The sequence below is a fragment of the Phycodurus eques genome, chromosome 22, assembly GCF_024500275.1.
Source record: "Phycodurus eques isolate BA_2022a chromosome 22, UOR_Pequ_1.1, whole genome shotgun sequence".
Classification (NCBI taxonomy): domain Eukaryota; kingdom Metazoa; phylum Chordata; class Actinopteri; order Syngnathiformes; family Syngnathidae; genus Phycodurus; species Phycodurus eques.
Window position 1 is genome coordinate 1,016,370 of NC_084546.1, and position 24,266 is coordinate 1,040,635.

Consider the following 24,266-nt stretch of genomic DNA (forward strand, 5'->3'; position numbering starts at 1 on the left):
TACGAGAGGCCCTGAAAGACTCCATTTCGGAAAACTTTTGAATCACTCTCACATGCACTACTGGAAAAAAATAATTAAATGCTCTCACAGGCGGACGACTGATTAGCACATGCGCCTCACACTGCTGAGGATCGGGGTTCAAATCCACACAGGCGGGGCCTGTGAGGATTTTCAGTGTTCCCCCCGTGCCTGCGTGGCTTTTCTCCGGGCGCTCCGGTTTCTTCCCACATCCCCAAAACACGCGTGCGAGGTTATCTGAAGAGCTCCAAGTTGCCCGTAGGCGTGAATGTGAGTGCCAATGGTTGTTTGTCTATATGTGCCATGCGATTGGCTGGCGACCGGTGCAGGGTGCACCCCGCCTCCCGCCAGAAGATGGCTGGGGTAGGCGCCAGCACGCCCGCGACCGCCGTGAGGAGAAGCGGAACGGAAGATGAATGAATGAATGAACGCTCTTACACACTCCTAAAATCCGAAATACGCTTTGAGTAGCGCGCATGCGAGCGTTTCAGTCGTGCGCGAGAGAGAAAATCCCCAATGACGTCCCTTGAAGAATACGCATCGGCAGTCTCACGTGGGCATACTTGACTCCGTTCTCGTTGCACCCGTTTGAGGCCAAAGTCTATTTTGAAGGCAGCCGTTTGGCAACCTCCGGTTACGGTGGTTCTTAACTCCTTCGAACTTGACGCGCCCTCGCCGATCGGATTTCCAACATCGAAGCGGTTCAACGACTCGAGGGGGTTAGGTTGGGCGTCAGACTGACAGCTCAGATAACCTTCGGTCGCACACTGTTCATTCAAAAGAATCGCACTTTGATTGACAGCTCAGACAAACTGGAAAGTCACATTTCTCAATATCATCCCGAATATGATTGGAACACACAGCAGTGCCGTTTATTGTCTTTGATTGATTCATGTGTGTCTGTAGAATGTATTTTAAGGTTTAAGCTTTGAGGTCGAGCGACAGCTGGACACAGTCCAAACCCCATTACAAAATATAGCGATTTAAAGATTCTTACGTTTGTAACCGATTATTAGGCCGCTGCACATGCACTACCTCAAATACTGTATCATTTGGATGAAAGGATTTATTCGGCATGCACAATCAGCAGGTTCAACGAGTGGAAAGCTGCAATGTGTCCACTTTTTCAATTGTCCCGCTTGTTTCCATCCCCCACTTGCGTCCGCCGAACACAAGTGAAAGCTGCCGGCATAAAATTCCCATTTTGCACACGAGCATGTTTTAAAGGTCTTATTTTGATGCCGATGACACGTATGTCTTCAAATAACATGTACATGTTATTTGGGCATCTATTAGAAAAGGCATGATACTGTAGTGATGACGCTATCTCAAATCGATGGTTCGGTCGACGGAGTTTGGTATGGAGCGTTTTGCGCTCGGCTGGCTGCCTTTTTCGGACAATGCACGTCCCAAGGTGGAGCGTCCGCCCGTCGGCACGCCGAACGCAGGTGGGCCACGCCCGGCACTTACCCGGACGCTGCAGTGATGAGGATGACCAGGATGAGGATGAGGAGGATGAGTCGTTTTTGCACCGGAAATAGCCGAAAATTGCGTCCAGGGTCATCATGATCTCCCGTTGAATGTACAAAGTGTGTGTGTGTGTGGGGGGGGGGGGGGGGGGGGGTAAATCATTAACGACTGGTACTTCAAGCACCTAAAGATACACATTGATCAATAGTAGGGTTATTGATCGCATATTTCTCTGGGATCAATGTGAAATTATGATGATGATTATTATTATTAAAATAAAGCAAATCAATTTTAGACAACGACTGTTTTTTTTTTACTTCATTGTGTTTGATGACGGTATGCATTTTTTTGATGTATTTTATTTCATTTAAATGACGAAAATAAGTGTTGTACATGCCGCTGCAGGATGAGGGCGCTGTAAAAAAATGCATTTAGTATTATTGTAAACCTGAATATGTGAGCATCATCAGCCTATTTTCACCTTCATGTTGTCGCCATGGAAACATCATTTCTAGTCGAATAAAGACAGCGGAAAACATCCGCGCGGGATTTCAAATCCGATCAACTGCCCCCCAGCTCGAAAGTGGAAACATGTGAATCATCTCCCTCGGGTGTCACAAATACTCCCACTCCCACTCACCCTCAGCCACTGCCCGCCATGTTTCCGCACACGCTCGCACGCATCGCGCGCAGACGAGAATGGGACGTTTTCATGAAAAACACGAGAGGGTCGCTTCAGGTTGAACTTGAAGCTTTGCACTTGTGGACAGAAATGAGACAATGAGATATACTTCATTCATTATGTTTAAATGAAAGGGGAAAAAAGAACTAGGTGCTCACTCGAGGTTGACAAATTATATATATATATATTTTTTTTTTATGGTGGGGCAGATTTTAAGATGTAAATCAGCGCTCGTCGCAAAGTTCGAAGGTTGCTCCTTTGAGCAACAAAGCAGCTGGAACTTTCTTTTCTTTTTTGTCCACTTTGACGCCAACTGATGAAAGGATGTAAATTCCTGAGGGGCGAGTCAAGACAAGAATGTGTGCCATGTGTGTGCGTGCGTGCGTGCGTGCGTGCGTGTGTCAGTCGAAGTCTTCACGCACACACACACGCACGCACACACTAACTGAAGTATGATGTGCAAAGCACACGAAAAACGATTTTCAGTCATTTAACAGATGGCGAACACACAGACAAAAGTCAGTCACTTCAGTGGTGGAATAAACGAAAACACTTCAAACTGGAAATAATAAGAACACCGACAAAAGTGAGGAACTTTAGTTGTGTCAATAAAGTTACAAAATATTTTTTAAAAAAAATCAGTCACTAACATTGAGTAACCTTAGTGGTATTGTAAACAAATCCATGGCATTACATAATAATTAATCAGGTCATGAATTACTAAGAACTAGTTAAAAAATAAAGAACTAAACACCACTATTATGTTATTTTTCTGTGTGCTCCTTTTATTCGAACTAAGTTTAAATGTAAATGAATATTTTTATGTAATGAAATAAGTAAAAACTAATAAATCATAATAGTAATACAGTACTAATGTGAAATTATAAAGTTTTTAAAACAATGCATGCCGCTGTGGTCATAAAGTGATCAGGTGACCACGCTGCACTGCGCATGCGCATAAATGTGGTCATTTTTCGCCCCTCCGGGCCTTCTACGTGACGTCATCGCGTCACGTCAACCCCCCCTTCACCCTCCCACGACCACCGTGCGCGCGAGACTCCATTTAGGAGGGGGGTGCGTCGGGGGGGAGGGGGGGTCGAGCGACATCGACAAAGAGAGGGAGAGAGAGGAGAGAGGGTGGGGGTCTCGCGTGCCGAAGAAGGGGAGAGAGAGAGAGACAGAGAGAGAGAGAGAGGGGGGAGAAGAGGAAGTGCACGCGGAGGTGGATCTCCTCCATGAAGCTAAAGCTAACGAGCTAACATGTTGTTGCCGCTGCTGGTGCTGTGTGTCTGCTAGCGGGCCGCCCTGGACTCCCTATCCGCCCTGAGGTGCATCATGCCCGGCTGGAAGAAGAACATCCCAGCCTGTCTACAAGCGGATCAGGAAGGCGGTAAGGAGCCAGCGGAGCCGCCGAACCGCCGACGTCTTCTGTCTCGCTCTCTCTGACCCCCCCCCCCCCCCACCCGTGTGCGTGTGCGTTCGCCGGCTTTCGGCGTCGCGCGCGTTTAAGTTGACGCTGTGCGTGCGTGTGCTCGTGTGGCTGATCTTGACGTGACGTCAGGTAACGTGAAGGTGCTTCACGTTACGTTACGTTACGTTACGTTACGTTACGTTACGTTACGTTACGTTACGTCACGTCACGTCGAGTCCGCAGGTGAAGTTAGCTTAGCTAGCAGGCCCACCCACCTGCTGCCCTCCTGCGTGGCCGGGGCAGGAGCACCAAGAGCGGCTTGATGGCGCCGGGTAGCCACCCCCTCCCCACACCCCCTTGCTGGTCTGTAAACGTTAATCAGTGTAACAACAGCAATTCATTGGAAGTAAAGATTGTTTATAAGTCAAAGTGACGTGTAATAAGTCATTACAGTCAGTAATGATTAAGTCATTATTCATAATATCAATAAGTAAATGTCCTGTTAAATATATCATAGTTGTGTCCTGGACCTGGTAGTTTCTATATTCATAATCACGCCTTCCACAAAGTCTACTCGTTTTTTCATTTTCATGCGCATCAATGATGATTCTGATTATTTTTTATCATCCATGTTTAAAAATAACACTTCAGTAAGAATGGATAAAAATAGACACTAGAGGGAATTAATAGAAATGAAAACACTTGAATCCTCTTGTGTGCGCACTAAAATATTAACACTAGCGTAAAACGTGACAGTGATGCTCATACATAAGAACTGACATTACTATACTTGACTCGCATGACTTACAGTACATACTGCACACAAGTAGTCGACATTACCGAGCCCTCCATACATCATGTCATAACTTGCGTATGATGTTTCAAGTTCATTTGCATCATTTTTACAAAAAAACCTTCCTGCTACGGCATGACATCATACGACACTTTTGGCCTACATGCACACACGCGTGCACACACACACGCACACACACACACACACACACACACAGTGTCCTTCAAGAGGTGCTGATGTCACAGCTCTGCTCATCCTTGTCCCCCAGATTAGTCAAACAAACCTGTGTGTGTGTGTGTGTGTGTGTGTGATGCACTTGAATCCTTTTCATGTGCGCCACATTTTACAAGAAAGCGTGGGCATCGTTGCTCGCACATCATTGTCAAAGCTACCAATAAAATACTGATGTGCGTGTGTGTGTGCGCGTGTGTGTGTGTGAGACAGACTACATGTGTAATGGCAATGCAAGCAGGAAAATCACTGCAAAACATGAAAACACTTTTTGTCTTATCGTGCAACTTTTGCCCTTAATTTGTTGCACTGGCATATACACCTGCGCGCGCGCACACACACATGCGCACACTCGGCCCTGGGCAGCATCCAGGTGGCACGCCGAGCTGCTGGCATCAAACAAACATCATGTCATTTTCTGCTTGAATTCACCCAGCATGCGCACACTCACGATGGATCGTTTTGTGTGTTTGAGTGTGTGCACCTGTTTGGCGTGTCCGCTGCCTTTGAGAAGTGGCTGCACTTCCACTTGCTTCCACGTGGCGGCGTGCTTGCTGCGTGTGCGTGTGCGCCTGCAGGGAATGATGGAAGTTAGTGTGTCCGTGTGCGTTGGGAATCAAGGTCAATCACTCAGGCATTGTGCTACTACTAGTCTAGGTTCTACTTGACGATATTGTCCTGGACTAGATTCGACTAGACTCCAGTCTTCTATGCAGTGCACCCCCACATATTTGCGGTTGGCCATTCGTAAATTCACATATTTGGCAGATTTCTTTTCTTGAACCTATCCTCCGTTATTTGTTCAGTGTTTTTTGCGCACAGGTCAAACCACTAAGTAATGCTTTGGCGCCATCTTGTGGCATCTTGATACCAAGGAACTATGTTGAAGCGAGCTGAAGAGCTTCTTTGCCGCCATCTTGTGGTCTTTATCGGCAATTCTAAGCCTTTTTTAGGCCGGTGTCAGTTTTCTCCACTAACGATGGGCTTCACTGTACTAGATTCTACTTGGCTACATTCCACTGTACTACGTTGTACTAGAATAGATTCTACAAGACTATATTTGACTCAACTACATGCTACTAGACTACATTCTATTGCAACTGTTTCTGGATTCTACTCGACTAGATTGCAGTGTATTGTGTTTGTGTTTGGGCGCGCGCGTCCATTAGGGATGAAGGTTAGCCACTCAGACGTCCATTAAGCAAACCACCTCAGGCTTCATCATGTGTGCCCCAATGCATCATGGGTTGTCGCCCATCACTTCTCACCTGACAGCAGTCTTCTACCTGACTGGTAACTGATCATACTGACGAATGATATTATTGACGATGTCGATATATGCCGCACGGCCCGACAGCGTCCGTGCGGGGGAGCAGCGGGATAAGCTGCCGTGTGTGGAGAATGTGATTAAACGCACTCTCGCGCGCGCTCAGCCAGGCAGCCAATGGCAGCAGAGCGCCACAGAGGCCTGCGAGCCACTTGCAAATGAGCGCTATGCAAATGAGGATGCGTTTGTCATTTTTAGCAGCTCTCTCTTTCTCGACCAAATGTCAGTCAGTCCCTCTGATGTTCAGAAGGTGCAATTGTCATCTCTCATTTGAAGAAAACATGACAAATCATGTTGGCTTCATCAAGCCGTGATCGCCAACTCTCACCGGAGCGGTTCGCAGCTGAGTGTGAAGCGGCCGGGGCTGAGAATCGGCACCTCCAAATCTGACACCGTGGTCCTCGGTCGGAAAAGGGCGGCGTGCCGGGATCCTGCCCCGAGTGGAGGGAGTTCAAGTGTCGCGGGGTCTCGTTCACGAGTGAGGGAAGCACGGAACGGGAGATCGACAGGCGGATCGGTGCGGCGTCTGCAGTGATGCGGACTTTGCATCGGTCCGTCGTGGTGAAGAAGGAGCTAAGCCGAAAGGCGAAGCTCTCGATTTACCGGTCAGTCTACGTTCCTCCCCTCACCTACGGTCACGAGCTGCGGGCCGTGACCCAAAAAACGAGATCCCGGATACGAGCGGCCGTAATGGGTTTCCTCCGCAGGGTGCCCGGGCTCTCCCTTAGAGAGAGGGCGAGAAGCTCGGTCATCCGGGAGGAGCTCAGAGGAGAGCCGCCGCTCCTCCGCATCGAGAGGAGCCAGATGAGGTGGCCGGGACATCTGATTCGGATGCCTCCCGGACGACTCCCCGGTGAGGTGTTCCGGGTACGACCCGGGACACACCGGAGAGACTACGTCTTTCGGCCGGCCCGGGAACGCCTCGGGATCACCCCGGAAGAGCTGGAGGACGCGGCTGGGGAGAGGGAAGTCTGGGCGTCCCTGCTAAAGCGACTGCCCCCGCGACCCGACCCGGATAAGCGGTGGAAAATGGATGGATGGATGACAAATTGCATCAGTCATTGTTTTGTCGCACTCCTTTTTTCGCTACAATATAATGCAATGATTTCACCAGTTGCAAGCAACCACAAGAGGGCGCTATCAGTTCAGCCCAACTAGTTAGCGCCCCAAATGGGCTGCAGTACACATGCAGGGTCAACGCTGAGTCCACTTGACTGCATTCTATTCTATTATACTTGTACTTGATTCTAATCGACTACATTCGACTACACTAGTTTCAACTCGACAGGTTTGTGGTAGACGAGATTCTACCCGACTAGATTCTACTTTTTTGCCAGCTTTTTCTGGAACATGTTGCAGCCATAAAATTCTAAGTTCATGATTATTTGCTAAAAACAATAAAGTTGATCAGTTGGAACATGAAATATCTTGTCTTTGTCGTGTATTCAATTCAAAATAGGTTGAACATGATTTGCAAATCATTGTATTCGGTTTTTATTTATGTTTAACACAACTTCATTGGAATTGGGGTTGTACAATGCAGCCCCACTATTCGTGGGCGATCGAGGCGGAGCAATGCCACGAATAGCGAAAAGCCTCCAAGAAGTTTGTAACTGTGCAGTAATGCCACAAAATGGCTTCAAAACACTATTTTTGTCACAATGAAAGGTCTCAACTCAGGCCCGGTGCCCACGAAGACAATCGGGCTGTTTTTGCCCTCATTTGCCCCTTTCCGACCAAGAACATCAAACTACAGACGATCTTATGTCCGAGGAGATTATCCTGTAAAATTGTCCTCAGGTCTGAATGGATTTGTCCCGATAATAAGGTCTAAAATGGGTCGGGCCCGACAATTTTAAATATTGAACGGGTTCAATATTTACAATCAAAAACCGATTCTACATTGTACTAGAACGGATTCCAGTAGAATACGTTCTACTTGACTAAGTCTACTCAATGATAATCTAATAGAATAGATTCCACTCGACGAGATCCTAAAATTCTCGATCCTACGAGACTACATTCGACTGGAGCGGTTTCTGCGTGACTCGCTTTTAGAACATGAGATGGGATTCTTCTGGGCGAGATTCTACTCGACACGTTTCAACTCAAATAGCTTCGGAATACTTTGATTCATTGAATGAAATGCTGCCCGGTTGCAACATGGGAATTGTAGTTCTTATTCATCCCTTGGATGCACTTCCCTTCCTCCCTCTTCTCCTTTGTGGAACTCCCTGACGAAGCCGTCCCCTCCCCTCGCTGGAATCAAGCGTTCGCGTGGATGTGTGTGTCATCACACAAAAAAGAATGAATGGTGCAAAGGATGGAGGGATAAAAGGAGTGGAGGATGCAAGAAAGGAAGGCAAGAAGTCACGTCTGCTGACTCTTCAAGTGCACAATTTACACGCACACATTGTGAGTGTGAGTGTGTGTGCTGCAAGCGCTGTGATTGGCTGAAGCAGGACAGGAGGAGGCTGCAGAGGAGGCGAGGCTACAAAGAGTGCGTGTTCCATCTCGAGGTGTGTGCGTGCGTGCGTGCGTGCGTGAGTGAATGAGAAGAAACCTGAACCGACTTTCTTTGTGTGGCATGACGCTTCCCGTTAGCGACGTTCACGCCTAGTCGTGTGTTAGCCGTGTGCGCGAGTGCGTGCGTGAGCCCCCCGGTGAGGATGGAGCGCTTCCTGGCTCTCCTGCGCCTGCTCCAGAGAAGGCGCAGGAGGAGGTACCGCGCCGACGACGACTACCAGGAAGGTTACGACGACGTCTACTTCTACACCAGCAAGTACCACACGCGCCTGCTACGTGAGTCTGACAACAAACCCACACGCTCTACATGCGTGCACACACACAAGCACACATTCTGCTCACACACACCCACACTTCACACAAAGACATATACACACACACACGCGCCTCACACACAGACACGTCGTCTACATGTGTACACAATGTGTGTTTGTGCCTCGATGTATAATTGAAGAGCGTGCAGGTGAGCCACCAGGTGCTTTGTGGGTAATAACAAGTGTTGATACGCCGCAGGAATTCCAACATCGCCTTTGACCTCCAAAACCGTTAACGTGACCTCCTTGTGCAAGGATCAGCAACATTTTAGGAAGTGGGAGCTACTACTACCAGTTTCATACACATTTATGATCGCACAAATTTGCTCAAATTATTTTAATGATACTATTATAGGCATAGACATAAATAAATCAGGTCAGTGATTTCTCACAATATTACTGATTTTATAAGGTAGGAAATAAAATATCAATATGCAGCAATTTGTTTACATTTTCAAATGACCCCTGTTCTACAACATTCCTAGGAAATCACAATGTCACTGATGAGCCATTTTTAGCACAAGTCTGCTGACTGCTCATGTGGTCCCACGGGCACCATGTTGGTGACCCCCGGTGTAGTGTGTGTGTGTGTGTGTGTGTGTGTCTAGCTAATAAATCATTATTGTAAAGTCAGTACAGTACTTCTACAGTATATGTAGTACATCCAATATAATGTCAGTACATATGTATTCAGTTGATGTAAGTACTAAAGTCAATACGTATGCAGTGTATATACTTGAAGTAGCGTCATGTCAGTCCATGCAGTGCACGCAAGTAGTGTAATGTCGGTCCGTTTGGCTGCCAAGCAACACATCCACTTCCTGTTTGCTCCCCTGCTATTAACGCCAACCACGAAGCACTCAGTGTGCGTGAGTGTGTGCGATTTCGCCCGAGAGTGCGTGTACGCGGGTCTATTACATGTTGACACTGGTGTACGGTCAATGGAACGTCCGGAGTGTACTTGAACGCCGCATTCTTTTTAGACTTGGCTTCACTTCAAAGATTTCAGCTGGGTCATTTTGTGTGCGTGTGGTACGTGTTTAGCATGTTGACACCAGTCTGTAGTCAATAGAACGTCCCACGTGTACTTGAACGTCGTGTTCTTTTTAGACTTTATTTGACACTTCACTTTAAAGACTTCAACTCAGCCATTGAGCATGTCTTGCATGTCTAAAAATGACTCTTTGTACTTGCAGGGTCGCTTGCTCCCTTCAATTATTCATCAGCTTGTTGCCATGGTAACAGCCGCAATGTGCACGTCTTGATCACGTCATACACGTGTACCCTGACATGTGACTTAACGTGTTTTATGTGTGACAAATGAACATTTTTCTATGAATGTATGTTCATGTCCTGACCTGTGGGTGGCGCTCTGGCAACGATGCACATGTTAGCGTTAGCTTTAGCTCGACTGGCTGTCATGTAGTAGTTGTAGTAACAGTCACCCATATTGTATTATTCATTTATCTGTGGAGAAAAAAAAAAGTCAACAAAATAATTCCATGTCATTTGACACAAATTAACACACACACACACACACACACACAGAAAGTGAAATAAATCCTGCATCATCTGCATCTGGAACACTGACCTACATGTGAGACGAGATCACGCCTCTTTCCGCAGCCGCTGCCAATCACGGGGCGCCGTTGCGATCATGGCACCGTTTCCCCCTAGTGACATCATCATCATCGTGAAGCTTGTAAATGCTGCATGCGCTCGTGTCGCCGAATAACGAGCACGCTCGGAGGTGTGCGAGGGTTGCTTTAAAGGGCCAGCGTGCACTTTTCCCACACAGCTTTGAGAGGTGGTGTAGTAAAAAAGTGGGGGGACGCTCTTGAGCATTTTAACCTTCAGCTCAGTCATTTTAGTTGAATTGTGTGTGTGTATCTCACACTGGACCATAGTCAATAGAATGTCCTGAGTGTACTTGAATGCTTCACTTATTTTACAGTCGTCTTCACACTTTTAAGACTTCAGATTAGCCGTTTAGCACACTGTGAAGTGTGATTTAAAGGGCCAGCGCACATCATTTTCCGTGCAGCTCTGAGATGGTGTAGTACAACGGAATGTTCTGGAGGCGTTCTTGAGCAACGGGTTCTTTTCAGAGTTTTCTGTTCAGTGTCTGTAGTGGATGGAACGTCCCAAGTGTACTTGAATACCTCGTTGTTGTTAGACTTCACTTTCAAGACTTTTAGCCGTTTGCTGTGAGGTGTGTGAAGGTTGATTTCAAGCGCCAGCGCACATTTTTTTCCCATGCAACTGAGAAAGGGAGTGTTGGGGAGGGGTCGCTCTTAAGCATGTGGGATGCTTTTATGCGTTTTATTTCCTCTCTCACATCACCCTCTGATGTTTGATGCACGTCCTCCTCTTCATCCTCCATCCCCCAATCGCGCGCATCCTCCTCTTCGTCGTCATCACGCCATCAGATCAGCCTCCCCCTCCCCCTCGTCATCCTCATTTCATGGCGGCGCTCCACATCTGCAGCGCCCTCCCCCTCCCTCTCCTCGTCCTCCTCCTTCCCTCCCAGTCCTCTTCCTCATCTACGTGATGGCGTCTGCGTGAGGAGGCGCTCGGCTCGCGGCGGCCGAACGACGGAGAAGCGGGAGGAAGAGGAGCGTCGGGGGGGTTAGGAGGAGGAGGAAGTGGAGAGGATTGCGGCGGTTTAGCTTGCATGGCGCCGGCTGGCGACGCCGAGCTGGGGGCTTCATCATGATCGCAGTGTCGTTCAAATGCCGATGTCAGATCCTGCGCAGGGTGAATAAAGGTAGAGCTACATAGACGCACACACAGAGAGAGAGAGAGAGAGAGCGAGCGAGGGAGGGGGACGACAGCATCGTTTACTGGAAATTGATCACTGATTGACAATCGTGTGTGTGTGGGGGGGGGGACGAGAGCAGTTTCCGGTCCGTGAGAGATTCATGTCAGATAACCAGCACTCACGTCATGATGTGTACTATGTGTGTTGTTGTAGTTGAGCGAATTGTGTGTGTGTGTGTGTAGGCAGCGAGCGCAGGAGTTGTGCAATTGGTGGGAAGAGAAGATACTTCAGCGTTTCTTTACTTGTGCTCCAACATCACACCATCTCGTATTCATCTTTATCTTCTTCGTTTGACTTTTTCTTCTTCTCCATCTTTGTGTTCTTCATCTTTTTCGTCTCCTTCGCTGGAGAGGACGTAAACCACGCCTGTGTGTTGTGGTTGCAGATGAAGGTCCGTACAGCAAAGACTCGGCGGGCTCGCGACCGTCAGACGGCGCGCTGGCCATCAGGAGGCAGAGCATACCAGGTAATGCTAATGCTAATGCTAACTCCCTGGAAAAAATGAAAGCGACGACGCGTTCTCCCCAGACGAGTTCCGGGGATGCACGCTGGTGGAGTTGATGAAGAAGGAGGGCACCACGCTGGGGCTGACCGTGTCGGGCGGGATCGACAAGGACGGGAAGCCGCGGGTGTCCAACCTGAGGCAAGGAGGAATCGCCGCCAGGTAGGAACTACGCCGCTTGCTATTACCACTTGAACAACACGTTGGAAAGAAGAAGAAGAGGAAGAGAAGGCTCTAGTCCAGAGAGAAGGTTATTGTTCCTACTGGAACCTAACCTATAGAGTAGGTTCCAGTACCAAGACAATGTTCTCGTCCCAGGAGAAAGTTCTCGTGTCCAGAGTCGGTTCAAGTCGACGACGAAGGTTTTAGTCTCAAGAGAAAAGGTTCTAGTCGCTGGAAAAAGGTTCTAGTCCAGAGAGAAGGTTCTCGTCTCCAGAGAAGGTACTAGTTTCAAAAGAAGGTTCTAGTCCAGAGAGAAGGTTCCGGAAGAAGGTTCTTGTTTTAAAAGAGGCTCGAGTCTCCAATGAAGGTTCTGGAGAAGTTGGAGAGAGTTTCTGGTGTAAAACAACAAAGTCTCTCGATCGGGTTCAAATCTTGAACTTTCTCGTCGCCGTCGTCAGGAGCGACCAGCTGAACGTCGGCGACTACATCCGCTCGGTGAACGGCATCAACTTGGCCAAGTTCCGTCACGACGAGATCATCAGTCTGCTGAAGAACGTGGGCGAGCGGGTGCTGCTGGAGGTGGAGTACGAGCTGCCGCCCGTCTGTATGTCCGCGCCGCCTCCCGTGACCTCTGCGTGACCTCCGCGCGTCGCTGACGTGCTGTTGGCGTGTTGTGTTGCAGCCGTGCAGGGTTCGGGCGTCACGTTCAAGACGGTGGAGGTGACGCTCCACAAGGAAGGGAACAGCTTCGGATTCGTCATCAGAGGTGCCTGCGTGCGTGTGCGGGTATGTGTGTGTTGTACGAAATAGTGACACGCGTGTGTCACGTAGGCGGAGCCAGCGAAGACAGGAACAAGTGTCGGCCCGTCGTCATAGCAACCGTACGCTCAGGAGGGCCAGCTGACAGGTGAGTGACGGCTTTTAAATTCTTAACTTCCGTCCACTTCACGGACTGACGTGCGCGTGCGTGCGTGCAGGGAGGGCAGCATCAAACCTGGCGACCGTCTGCTGAGCATCGACGGCATCCGTCTCCACGGCAACACGCTGGCGGAGGCCATGAGCGTCCTGAAGCAGAGCGGCCAGGAAGCGACCGTGCTGCTGGAGTACGACGTCTCCGTCATGGGTCAGCGCGCGCGCACACACACACACACACACACACACACGCACACGCACGCAGACGCACAGCCGTCGCTTCTGCCGACACGTGACCTTTGCCCTCCGCGCTTAGACTCCGTGTCCTCGGCTTCGGGTCCTCTGCTGGTGGAGGTCGCCAAGGCGACGGGCTCCAGCCTGGGCGTGGCTCTGTCTTCGTCCATGTTCTGCAGCAAGCAGGTCATCGTCATTGACAAAGTTAAACCGGCCAGCATAGCCGACAGGTGACCTTCACGCTGCGCACGACACGCGCACGCTTCACACGCACGCCCTAATGGATATTGGTGTGTGTGTGCGTGCGTGCGTGCGTGCGTGCAGGTGCGGCGCTCTCTACGCAGGAGATCACATCCTGTCCGTGGACGGCAAATCTATGGAGTTCTGCTCTCTGGCCGAAGCCACGCAGCTGCTGTCCGCCTCCTGCCACAACGTCCGCATGGAGATCCTGCCCCAGCACCAGGCCCGACCGGCCCTGAACGCACCGCAGCAAGGTACCCCCGCACACCGAGTCCGATTGGCCCCGAATGCACCACGGCAAGAGACCGAGGCACGCACACAAACACGAACAAACAACAAACTAACAAAGGCCAAGTCCAACTGGCCTTGAACGCACCGCAGCAAGGTACCAACACGTGCACAATGTGGAAGTGGCCCTGAAGGCAACACATTCATTTGAATCTTTTACGGAAATGCCATTCCTCTTGTCTTAACCTCAACGCTCCCCTGCATGTGTGTGTCCACGTGTGTGCGTGTGCGCGTGCAGTCAAGGTGCAGCGTTCTGCCCGCCCCCTCCCCTGGGAGACGGGAACCTCCGCCCCCATCCTCCCCCCTTACCACTACAACACGTACCACCCTGACCAATCGGGCGCCAGGTCGCACAACCGCCATACAAACAACCCGTGTACGTCCGCCTCTCTCTCTCTCTCTCTCTCCCGCTCGCTCGCTCTACACGGTGTGTGTGCGATCGTGTGCATGTGTATGTGCCACCTGACGTCTGGCTGTGTCTGCCGCCACGCAGCGTTGGGCCACACGTTCTCTCCGGGCTCCATGTCGGCGTACAGTCTGTCGTCGCTCAACATGACCATCCCGAGGAACGCGTACCCCACGAGTCCGCGGGGCACGCTCATGAGGAAGAAGCACAAGAAGAAGGACTTCAAGAGCTCCTGTGAGGAACAACCCCATCAAATACACAAATATTGGTCAACTACTGGAACGAACTGACTGACTAATCACTAACATGGCGCTTGCACATTTCATTGTTCTGTAGCGTCCTTGGGCACTATTTGAATTGCATTTTCTCGTTGTAATTATGAAAGACGATATAAATGTAACCTTTCGACGTCCGTCAGTGTCCCTGGCGTCCAGCACAGTGGGGCTGGCCGGTCAGGTGGTCCACACGGAGACCACGGAGGTGACGTTGCTAGGCGACGGCGTCGTGGGCTTCGGCCTGCAGCTGCAAGGCGGCGTCTTCGCCACCGAGACGCTCTCGTCGCCGCCGCTCATCGCTTACATCGACCCCGACAGTCCTGCCGAAAGGTCGGCACGCGTCACACACGACTTTCCGCAACATGCAAGTCATACATAAACAAGTGTGTGTGTGTGTGTGTGTGTGTGTAGATGTGGCATCCTGCAGATCGGCGACAGGATCTTGTCCATAAATGGAGTTCCTACAGAAGACTCCACTTTGGAAGAAACCAATCAGCTGCTCAGAGACTCCTCCATTACTGCACAACTCATCTTGGAGATGGAGTTTGACGTGGCTGGTACGCGCACTGAAACACGCACGCCAAGTCTGTGACTGGCTTACGCACAATGAATGAAGTATTTGACTTTTGAACACCAACATTTTTTTGTCCCTCAGAATCGGTCATCCCGTCGTCCGGAACGTTCCATGTGAAGCTCCCCAAGAAACCGGGAGTGGAGTTGGGAATCACCATCAGCTGTGAGTCCGTCCCGGTCGCACCGGCCGCATTTCAAATGGGCGAACAGACGAGCGCTGAACGCGTTGTTGTGTTGCAGCGCCATCGAACAGAAAAGCAGGAGACCCTCTCATCATTTCGGACATCAAGAAGGGCAGCGTTGCTCACAGGTGACACACACACACACACACACAAACACCTTCACAACCCACACCCACACACCCTTACGATAAACCCACACAAACGCAGACATTTGCACGTGTATTGTCGAGCACGCAACAAAGAAGCGTAACGGGAGCTGCTGTTTGTGCCGTGGAGGACGGGGACGCTGGAGCTGGGAGACAAGCTGCTGGCCATCGACAACATCCGCGTGGAGACGTGCTCCATGGAGGAGGCCGCGCAGATCCTGCAGCAGTGCGAGGAGCTCGTCAAGCTCAAAATACGCAAAGACGAGGACAACTCCGGTAAGCGGCCCCGCCGCGTATCGCGCGTAGCGCCGCGCGCCGACGCAGCGGCCAATCCTCGCCTTTGCTTGCAGACGAGCAGGAGGTGTCGGGGAGCATCATCTACACGGTGGAGCTGCAACGCTACGGAGGCCCGCTGGGGATCACCATCTCGGGCACCGAGGAGCCTTTCGACCCCATCGTCATCTCCTCGCTCACCAAGGGAGGCCTGGCAGAGAGGTCAGGAAAAAAGTCTTCACATCATCTACTGTCACTCCAATGAGGTCAACTCACATTACGGTTGACGTCGACATAGAAACGTGGGCGCCCATGAGACAGATGAGAGCCCCCGATTCCAAAAAAACACAAGCGCGATGATGCCAAGACTGCTCGTGAAGCGAGGCGATATTTCTTTTTTCGTTTTGTCCGGGCAGGACCGGCGCCATCCACGTGGGCGACCGCATCCTGGCCATCAACAGCAGCAGCCTGAAGGGCAAACCCCTGAGCGAGGCCATCAGTCTCCTGCAGCAGGCGGGCGAGACGGTCACGCTCAAGATCAAGAAGCACGGCGAGCGTACGTCCTCGTCGTCCAGAGCATCGACGGCGTCGTCGTCCTCTAAACGTGCGCTTGCGTGTACGCAGTGTCCAGTCCCAAGTCGCGCGCGATCGGCGAGGGAGGGGAGGAGCCCCTCGTCGTGGCGGCGCCCCCTTCGGGGCAGGGGATGTTCGGCACGCTGCCGTCCGTCGACAGCGCGGTCGAGTCCTGGGACGGTTCCAACATGGACGCCAGCTTCACCAGCCCGGGTACGTGCGCGCGTCTACGTTCTCGACGACATCGACGTCTCGCGATGACGTGTCCTGTGTGCATTTTCAGTTCCTTCCTTCCAGTCGTCACCGTTCACCTTCCACGAGTGGCGCGACGCCAAGACGAGCAACAACCAATCGCCCGCCTCCTCTCGCCAGAGAACCGATCCGCCGTCAGACCTGTCAGGCCTCCACGACGACTGGGAACACGCCGCGCTCGGCGGGTGAGCGGCAGTTTTGATCATGGCAGCGGCTCTTTGATCACGTGAGGCAATCGCAGTGAGCTCATTGCGGTTACAATGTAGCAAGTTAGCGTCCCGCATTGAAAGTGATGACAATTGATAGCATGGAGCTAACAGTAGTTACACCATAGGATGTAGGTTTTGCTTCGAGTGTGTGCGCGTAACTGACCTGCGACCTCTGGGGTCGGTGGGGGGGTGCAGGTTCACGGTTGGTCATGACGGGACAGAACCGGACCAGGAGGAGAACTTCTGGTCTCAGGCTCTGGAGGATCTGGAGACGTGCGGACACAGTGGAATCCTCAGAGAACTGGAGGTGCGCGCGCACATGAATAACATGCCAGATGGGGCGGGACTCTGCGAAATCTGTCGACCCATGAAAAGCTTTTTAGAGTTCAGTGAAAACAAAGTGGAGAAAAAAAGGACTGGTTGTTTTCCAGGAGCCGGAAAAGGCGAGGCGGCACCTCACTGGGGTATCCTTCTGCCGTTCGCTTCTTCTTCTTCTTCTTCTTCTTCTTCACTAATCCTCTCCTCACTTCCCTTTTCTTGCTGGATTTTCAGCGTGCTCGAAAATCTGACACAAATTGTCTCTTTTTGAACGCAACTCTAACCCTAACCCTTCAAGGACTTTTAATCATATTTAGGTGACATCTAATTGACTTCTCATGACATTTCAATTGCTTTTTGTAACATTTCGGTGATTTTAGTGACACTAAACTGATTTTTAGTGACATTTACTAAACATTTAAGTGGCTTTAAGTAACATCTGAGCGGATTTCAGAGACATGCAAGTGATTTTGGTGCAATTTCAGTGAATTTTACCAGCATTTAGCAACACTAACAGTAAGTGTATTTTAGTAACATTTAAATATTATACGGTGACATTTAAATCATAAAAAAAAAAATCTAGAGCACTTGAGTGATATTTAAGCAACTTCTCATGGCATTTTAGTGTCTTGTGAAATTTAGTGACACTTCAGTGTTTTTAGACTGAGACTTAAGTGTATACGGATTTGGCTCGGCGCAGCAATTACATTATACATTGGAACATTTGTAGAAATAAACTAATTGAAGAATGCACTTATGTAGTCTATCTACTGACACTCAAGTGTTTTTAGTGGCCATTAAATGACATCTTGTGATATTGATGCGATTATATTAATATTGAAGTCATTTTTTTTGGTGACATTTAAGTGTAATTTGCTGACATTAGGCAGTTTGTGAGTGGTCAGGCATGTCGGTGTGAGCGAGGCATGCTGGGAAGTTTGCAGACATTTGTGCACGCGCCTTATTGGCTGACTACAAAAGTGCGCCAATTGTGATGCAGAAGAGACAAATGTGGTTTTTTTTTCTCGCAATGACGTGGACGTGCGATCGGTGGTCTCCAGGCAACCATCATGTCCGGCTCCACCCTCAGTCTGAACCACGAGCCGGTGCACTCTCGAACCTCGTTGGGCCGCCAGGCCAGCTTCCAGGAACGCAGCAGCACCCGCCCCCAGGTGACTGCCGACGTCGACCCCCGACCGCTACACGGGGCTGCGGTGATGTAACGTGTGACTCGCTCCGTGACCCCCAGGCGACCCCGCGCTCCAACACCTTGCCCTCCGACCCCCAGCGCCGAGCCTTCGCCATGAAGAAGATGAGACAGGAAGTCAACGACATCCTCAACCAGACACCGGTCGAACTTCACAAGGTGGACAACTCAGCAGTTTTGGGGGTTTTTTGCAGCTGCCGTAGTTTTTTTGTGTGACATTAAAGTGTCATTTAATCACGCAAAAGTCATTTTAATCACATTTTCATCATATTTAGTCACATTGAAGAGGCCTTTAGTGGCATTAAAGTTGCTTTTACTCACGTGAGGGATTTTTTATGATATTTAAGAGTCATCTTAGTGATTTTAGTGACATTTGCTAGCTTTGTATAGCTTTCAATGACATTTAAGTGACATGGAAGTCATTTTTGTGGGATTTAAAGAGTGAATAAGAGGAGGAAAAAACTGTTTCAAAGCTTGTTTGGTGTCAGGAGAAATCAAGCAAATAGAAGGAGAGAAAAAAGTAGTTTTGAATAATGTCTTTCCCTCCAAACGAAGAGGGGGAAAACGATTAAAACAGGGAATTGGATTTTTGTGAACACATTGGGAGATTTGATTTGAAGGCCGAGATGTTCGACGTTTAATCGACACGTGTTGACGTGTCGCAGCTAACTCTGGAAAAGTCTTCCGACTCGGACGACTTCGGCTTCAGCGTGTCGGACGGCGTTGTGGATCGCGGCGTTTACGTCAACAACATTCGCGGCGGCGGCCCGGCGGAGCGCGGAGGCCTGCGAGCGTACGACCGCCTCCTGCAGGTGAGCAAAGCCGCAGTTCATTTGGATTCATATTCATTTTCAGGTATCTGTACGAATCAGTACTTTTACTTCCCGCTTGCGTTCAGATCAACCACGTGCGCACTCGGGACTTCGACTGCTGCCTGGTAGTTCCGCTCATCGCCGAGTCGTCGAACCGCTTGGATCTGGTCATCAGCCGAAACCCCGCCTCCTCCGCCAACCCGCTGACCAATCACACGGAAGGCACCGTCGGCAGCCACGCCCTTCAGCCAATCGGCAGCCGGAAGGAAGCGTGCGAGGACTCCAGCGAGGACGCCGCGCCAATCAAGTGGAAGAAACCCGGGGACGGTCTGGGGGCCGGGCGAGTCACCAACACTTCCGTATAGGGCCCCCTTGGTGCTACACACAACCTCTGAACTTTGACCTGCTAAGGCAGCCTGAAAGCACACCCACACTTCCTGGTCTTCATCCTGATCTGGATTCGGATCCTACTCGTGTCCCACTGGAACCCCTGATCTCATTCCTGATTTGATCCCAGTGCTACTCCAGATTGCACTACGGATCCTGATACCACGACGGATCCCACTTGGAACCTTGCTCACTACAGATCCTGATCTCACTTGAAATCTTGATCTCACTACTGATCCTAATCTCGCTCTTGAGATCCTGAGCTCACTACTGATCCTGATTCCACTCCAAATCCTGATCTTACTACTGATCCCGATCTCACTCCTGATCCCAATCACATTCCTGATCGCCAACTCCAGACCCCCGACCCTTTCCGGTCCTCAGGGGGCGTGGTTGGCCAGTGTGGGAGAAAGCAGAATTCCAACTGAAGCACAGCAGCAGCACAAAGACTGATGATGGGTCGCCAACGGAGACGACCAACTCCAGACGGACGGATTTCTACTGGTCCAAAGTGATTGGAGCATCCGTATCGGAATTTGACTTGTGTGCCATGAAAATGCTCCTGGAGGGAAGTTCAAGAAAATATATAGAAAACTAATAATTGTGATGATGACACTGACAGACACTGAGCAGTTTAAATTATTTGTTTTTGTTGACACACGTTGACTGGCCACACTGTGTGTCTGTGTGTGTGTGTGTGTGTGTGTCTGTGTGCGTGCGTGTGTGTTGTCACGTTTGGCCAGCTCGGCTTCACCCCGTTAACCCCTCCCCTCACTGTCCCTTAGCCAATAGGCAGGCAGGCAGGATGACACATTCAGCAGGATTGGCTGGAACCAATCAATCAAAAACGTCACCTGACTCTGATTGGTTCCCTTCCCCGACCCCACACACACCAATGAGCATGACCCCGCCCCTCCCTCCAGTAACTGTGATCAATTATACTAATCAATTGTGTGTTTTGATTGACTCGTCACTTTTCTCTGTTTGTTCCCCTGACGACTGGACCTCACAATATGTCAAAAAACAAAGGTTGAGTCCTCGTCGTCTGTGGTTTCCATGCAAACATTTTGACATTTTAGAAAACGTTGTGACACATTTGTGACATCAACATTTAGCTGCTAGCGCTCGCCTCGTTAGAAAGTCGACATTTTCATAAGCGACCGATCAGAAGCCTCAGAAAAAGAAAAAAAAAAAAAAATGCTGCTCTGTGCTCGAGATGGAAGAGTTGTGATTCGCTGTCGTTTGCGTGGGTGCGATTGATCGTTCTACTTGACTTAACTTAGCCGTATAGCTGTTTGAAGCACAGCGCCCACTAGTGGCTAGCAACAAAGCGCACACAGCTAGCTTGTGGCTAACAAGACACTTAGCACAAGGCTAACACAGGGCTAACATAAGTTAGAACATGGCTCAGCTAACAACATAAGATTTAGTTACAGGGCTAATAATTGGGTAAACATAGTTGATTAGCATCGGGCTAATGTTTGACTCACCCAACCTCATGCTCAAGCTACACCTAATTAGATGTAATAAACATCAGTCAGGTAGGCTACCTCCTGGAAAAACGTGTAAGCACTGAGCTAATTAGATTATTAGCACAAGGCTAACGTCAGCTGTATTGAGAATAGATCAGTTACAACATACCTCAGCTAACAAAGCTAATACAAATAAAATGCGTGTTCACATCAGTCACAGGGATAACAATCAGGTGAACAAAGCTCATTAGCATCTGGCTTATGTTTGGCTAACCCAACTTCATGACTATACAATGCTAATATGGCTCCTAAAAACAACAGCAGGTCTTTAATGAGAAGTAATTAGCAGTCAGCTAGGCTAACACCTGATTTTATTTTTGTATTTTTTTTTAATCACAAGATCCAAACAGCTGAGCAATCAGGTTAGCACGGGACTAATTAGCGTTCGAGCACGACTGAGCTAACTTTATGACAAAGTGTTAGCACTGACAATTTCCACCAATAGAAAGGAGCCGAGGGGCCTTAGGGGTGTGGCTTCAGGAATGCACGCCATAAAGCCATACACACACACACACACACACACACACTGTGTTTGCACGCGTGTATTGCGTATGCGCGTGCGTAACGTTGGAAGAATTTGCCCACGCGCTCGCATTGCACTGCCATTGGAAAAGGAGAGTTGACTTCCATGTAGCTTCACCAACCAAACAACAAACAAAGAAGTGAACCAACGTCTTTTGTTTCAGGAACACGGACGATGTTGTAAAGTATTTTTGTACAAATTTCATACTTTGGTAGCATGATGTTCCTGCTGTCTCCACCTTCTTTGTGTGGACGACGACTGAGCAACAATAAACACCAACTACTCATGACGCCTTTACCACACACTTTGGAATTTATTGTGTCAATATTAAAAGAGCATTCAATCACACCAAAACACTTTTACAAACCATTCCAATAACTCGCACAGTGCCTAAATTAGCGCACTTTTTACTCTCAATTTATGACTCAATTAAAAGTTTTCAAATCAAGAGCTTTTGTACATTTACCTCCCCTTTCCAACATTTTTTTACCAATTCAAACCATTTCAACTTCAAAATGTTCAGCTCATTCCGGACCTCTTGTGAACTACCTGTCACATTCCCAAATTTTCACAAGAAAATCCCCAAGTTCAGAGATATTTATACGTATTTTACAACAATTTAAATTTAGTATCTTGACAGCATTCACAGTTACGTTTTTGTTTTGTTTTTTTACAGAAATCGCTTCCTCTCGTTTGTTTTATTAGTATTGTACCTTTAATATGATTATTATTTAGCACTGAAATGACAAAACACGCTCTTCTCGCGCTGTCGCCTAGTGAGTGCGTCACTCTCCAGACACCAGTAGCCGATTTTTTTTGCTTCCAACCCTTACACGATTATTATAATTAATTCAATGTAATAAATAATGCAATAATGTAAAATATGTTTGGTTAGTATACATTTCTAATAATTTGAAATTTAAAATACATTTCTGCGTCGCGTGCGCGTTGACATACAGGATGTGACGTAAGAACAAAGAGTAATTTTTAGTCAAATTATTGCCATCAACATTGTAGAATTCACTACATTAATTTATATGTTAATTTCCCATTTTTATTGTTTTTATTAAATCGTTTTTTGAGCGTCTCGCGCGTGCGTGACGAAACCGGACGTGACGTACTCACCGGCCCTTGGTTGCTGCTCGCAGCTCTTCCACACAGGCTCCAGTTTGTCGTCTTTTTTAGGCAAACATTCAAAGACTTTTCGTGATCGAGGCGACCGCTGGCTCTACGGCGGAGGAAGCAGCAGGATGTCCACGGCACTGGAGAGCTACATTAACCGTATACCACCACCAGCTAACTAGCTAGCATGCGCCTCTCCATTCCATGTTAACATGTAGCATCTTCTGATGACTGGTTGTGCTCATTTTAGGAACAAAATGCTCGAAATATTGACCGTTAATGTTATTTTGTTCATTGGGGGGAAAAAAAAACAGCATTCAGCTATTTGCTCCGTGGGGCGTTGCTGTCACACCTGAAGTCATAACGCAGCATACATAAATCATTTACGTCACGTGTTTTGCCCCTCAGGTACGGTGGCCATCGTGACGTCAGACGGCAGGATGATCGTGGTGAGTTCATGGTTGTCAGCGGCCCATCCCCGAAAAATGTTCATAATTGCCTTTATTTAAAATGTAAACTCTAAATATATGTCAACCTGTGACCCCAAAACACTTAAATCTAATTTCTAACTCATCCTACACCATTAAAAGAAAATGCCTTACAGCAAAGCATGTACAACGTTCACTCGTTAGTGCTGCAAAGGAGTAGGACACAAGAAAACTTTCCAGTAGATGAGGATTGGCTGTATGACTATTGTGAAACTAGGATGTCATCTAATTTGTGTTCAGGGCACGCTCAAGGGCTTCGACCAGACCATCAACTTGATCCTGGACGAGAGTCATGAACGCGTGTTCAGCTCAGGTCAGGGCGTGGAGCAAGTGGTTCTGGGACTTTACATCGTCCGGGGAGACAACGTGTGGGTGAACGTTTACGTTGGCATTGCGTGTGCGTGAAACATCATCATCATCATCTTACTTCTTCGTGTGCGTTCGCCAGCGCTGTGATCGGCGAGATCGACGAGGAGACGGACTCCACGCTGGATCTGGGGAACATCCGAGCAGAGCCGCTCAACTCCGTCGTCCACTGATCTTGAAACCACCACCATTGTGTTTTTTTTAAGATATATATATATATATATATATATATATATCATGTTCTGTTCAGTGATGTTTTATGCGTTCCATGATTTAATAAAGTTTGTGAAATATGGACACAATGCAACTTGTCTTAAGTACAATCTCAGTCGGGTAGGAAACATAAGGGCCGCTTCGTTCTTCAATACGGCACGACGACCACTTCCGTCATCCTAAATTCTGTATTATTTGTTTTCATAAAATTGGCAAATTAAAATTATTTATTCATTTATTCACTTTTTAATTCCTTAATCTCACTAATTTCTCAATTGATTTATTGTGAATAGTAAAAGGGAAAAAAACAGCAAAATCAACAATTCTAGAAGAACATTTAATGTACTTGTTAAATAATTGTTTAATGCATTGTAATTAAATTAAACAAATCCAAATTTGGAAAGTTCCATATACATTTAAAGCTAAATAATTGTCTATATAAAAGGATGAAATATTTTTAAATAGTATTTTATAAATA

General features: G+C 48.6%; 3 protein-coding genes across 14 annotated transcripts in view; 2 read left to right on the plus strand and 1 right to left on the minus strand.

Annotated features, from left to right (window-relative positions):
* abcc9 (ATP-binding cassette, sub-family C (CFTR/MRP), member 9) overlaps nt 1-10,460 on the minus strand; it is a 33,423-nt gene extending 22,963 nt beyond the window's left edge. For all 3 annotated transcript variants that reach the window (XR_009767648.1, XM_061668529.1, XM_061668530.1), the window contains exons 1-3: nt 10,364-10,460; nt 10,131-10,239; nt 5,090-5,177 (exon numbers count right to left, since the gene is read on the minus strand). Coding sequence is in view for 2 of the 3 variants with exons in the window: in XM_061668529.1 (XP_061524513.1) it covers nt 5,090-5,177; nt 10,131-10,221 (179 nt within the window). In the remaining variant the exon portion in view is untranslated. The remainder of the gene's footprint in view (nt 1-5,089; nt 5,178-10,130; nt 10,240-10,363) is intronic.
* grip1 (glutamate receptor interacting protein 1) lies at nt 3,178-21,888 on the plus strand. Of its 10 annotated transcripts, XM_061668532.1 has the most exons (26): nt 5,156-8,734; nt 9,969-10,010; nt 11,979-12,059; nt 12,122-12,257; nt 12,716-12,861; nt 12,940-13,023; nt 13,089-13,164; nt 13,235-13,380; nt 13,486-13,633; nt 13,728-13,897; nt 14,170-14,307; nt 14,425-14,571; nt 14,756-14,942; nt 15,024-15,169; nt 15,268-15,348; nt 15,426-15,495; nt 15,644-15,789; nt 15,864-16,008; nt 16,203-16,342; nt 16,411-16,572; nt 16,643-16,796; nt 17,016-17,284; nt 18,200-18,310; nt 18,388-18,504; nt 19,011-19,157; nt 19,244-21,888. In XM_061668532.1, exons 1-26 carry the CDS (start codon nt 8,602-8,604, stop codon nt 19,666-19,668), a joined length of 3,747 nt encoding a protein of 1,248 aa, XP_061524516.1. In that variant the 5' UTR covers nt 5,156-8,601; the 3' UTR covers nt 19,669-21,888. The 10 variants fall into 10 exon arrangements, with proteins under 10 accessions (XP_061524519.1, XP_061524525.1, XP_061524518.1 ...); XM_061668534.1 differs by lacking the exon at nt 14,170-14,307 and having other exon boundaries at nt 5,155-8,734; XM_061668533.1 differs by lacking the exon at nt 9,969-10,010.
* Nucleotides 21,889-22,699: 811 nt separating this feature from the next.
* Nucleotides 22,700-23,882, plus strand: lsm8 (LSM8 homolog, U6 small nuclear RNA associated). The gene is made up of 4 exons (XM_061667831.1): nt 22,700-22,880; nt 23,130-23,170; nt 23,450-23,577; nt 23,658-23,882. The coding sequence occupies exons 1-4, from the start codon at nt 22,850-22,852 to the stop codon at nt 23,746-23,748; spliced, it is 291 nt and encodes a 96-aa protein (XP_061523815.1). The 5' UTR covers nt 22,700-22,849; the 3' UTR covers nt 23,749-23,882.
* The last annotated feature ends 384 nt before the right edge of the window (nt 23,883-24,266 follow it).

Excerpts from the sequence above, each read along its gene's own strand:
- grip1 (XM_061668532.1), top strand. The coding sequence starts at position 8,602 with ATGGAGCGCTTCCTGGCTCTCCTGCGCCTGCTCCAGAGAAGGCGCAGG. Across the intron at positions 14,943-15,023 it reads CCCGACAGTCCTGCCGAAAG|ATGTGGCATCCTGCAGATCG; the intron begins GTCGGCACGCGT and ends GTGTGTGTGTAG. Across the intron at positions 17,285-18,199 it reads CGAGGCGGCACCTCACTGGG|GCAACCATCATGTCCGGCTC; the intron begins GTATCCTTCTGC and ends GGTGGTCTCCAG.
- lsm8 (XM_061667831.1), top strand. The coding sequence starts at position 22,850 with ATGTCCACGGCACTGGAGAGCTACATTAACC. Across the intron at positions 22,881-23,129 it reads ACTGGAGAGCTACATTAACC|GTACGGTGGCCATCGTGACG; the intron begins GTATACCACCAC and ends TTTGCCCCTCAG. Across the intron at positions 23,171-23,449 it reads CAGACGGCAGGATGATCGTG|GGCACGCTCAAGGGCTTCGA; the intron begins GTGAGTTCATGG and ends ATTTGTGTTCAG.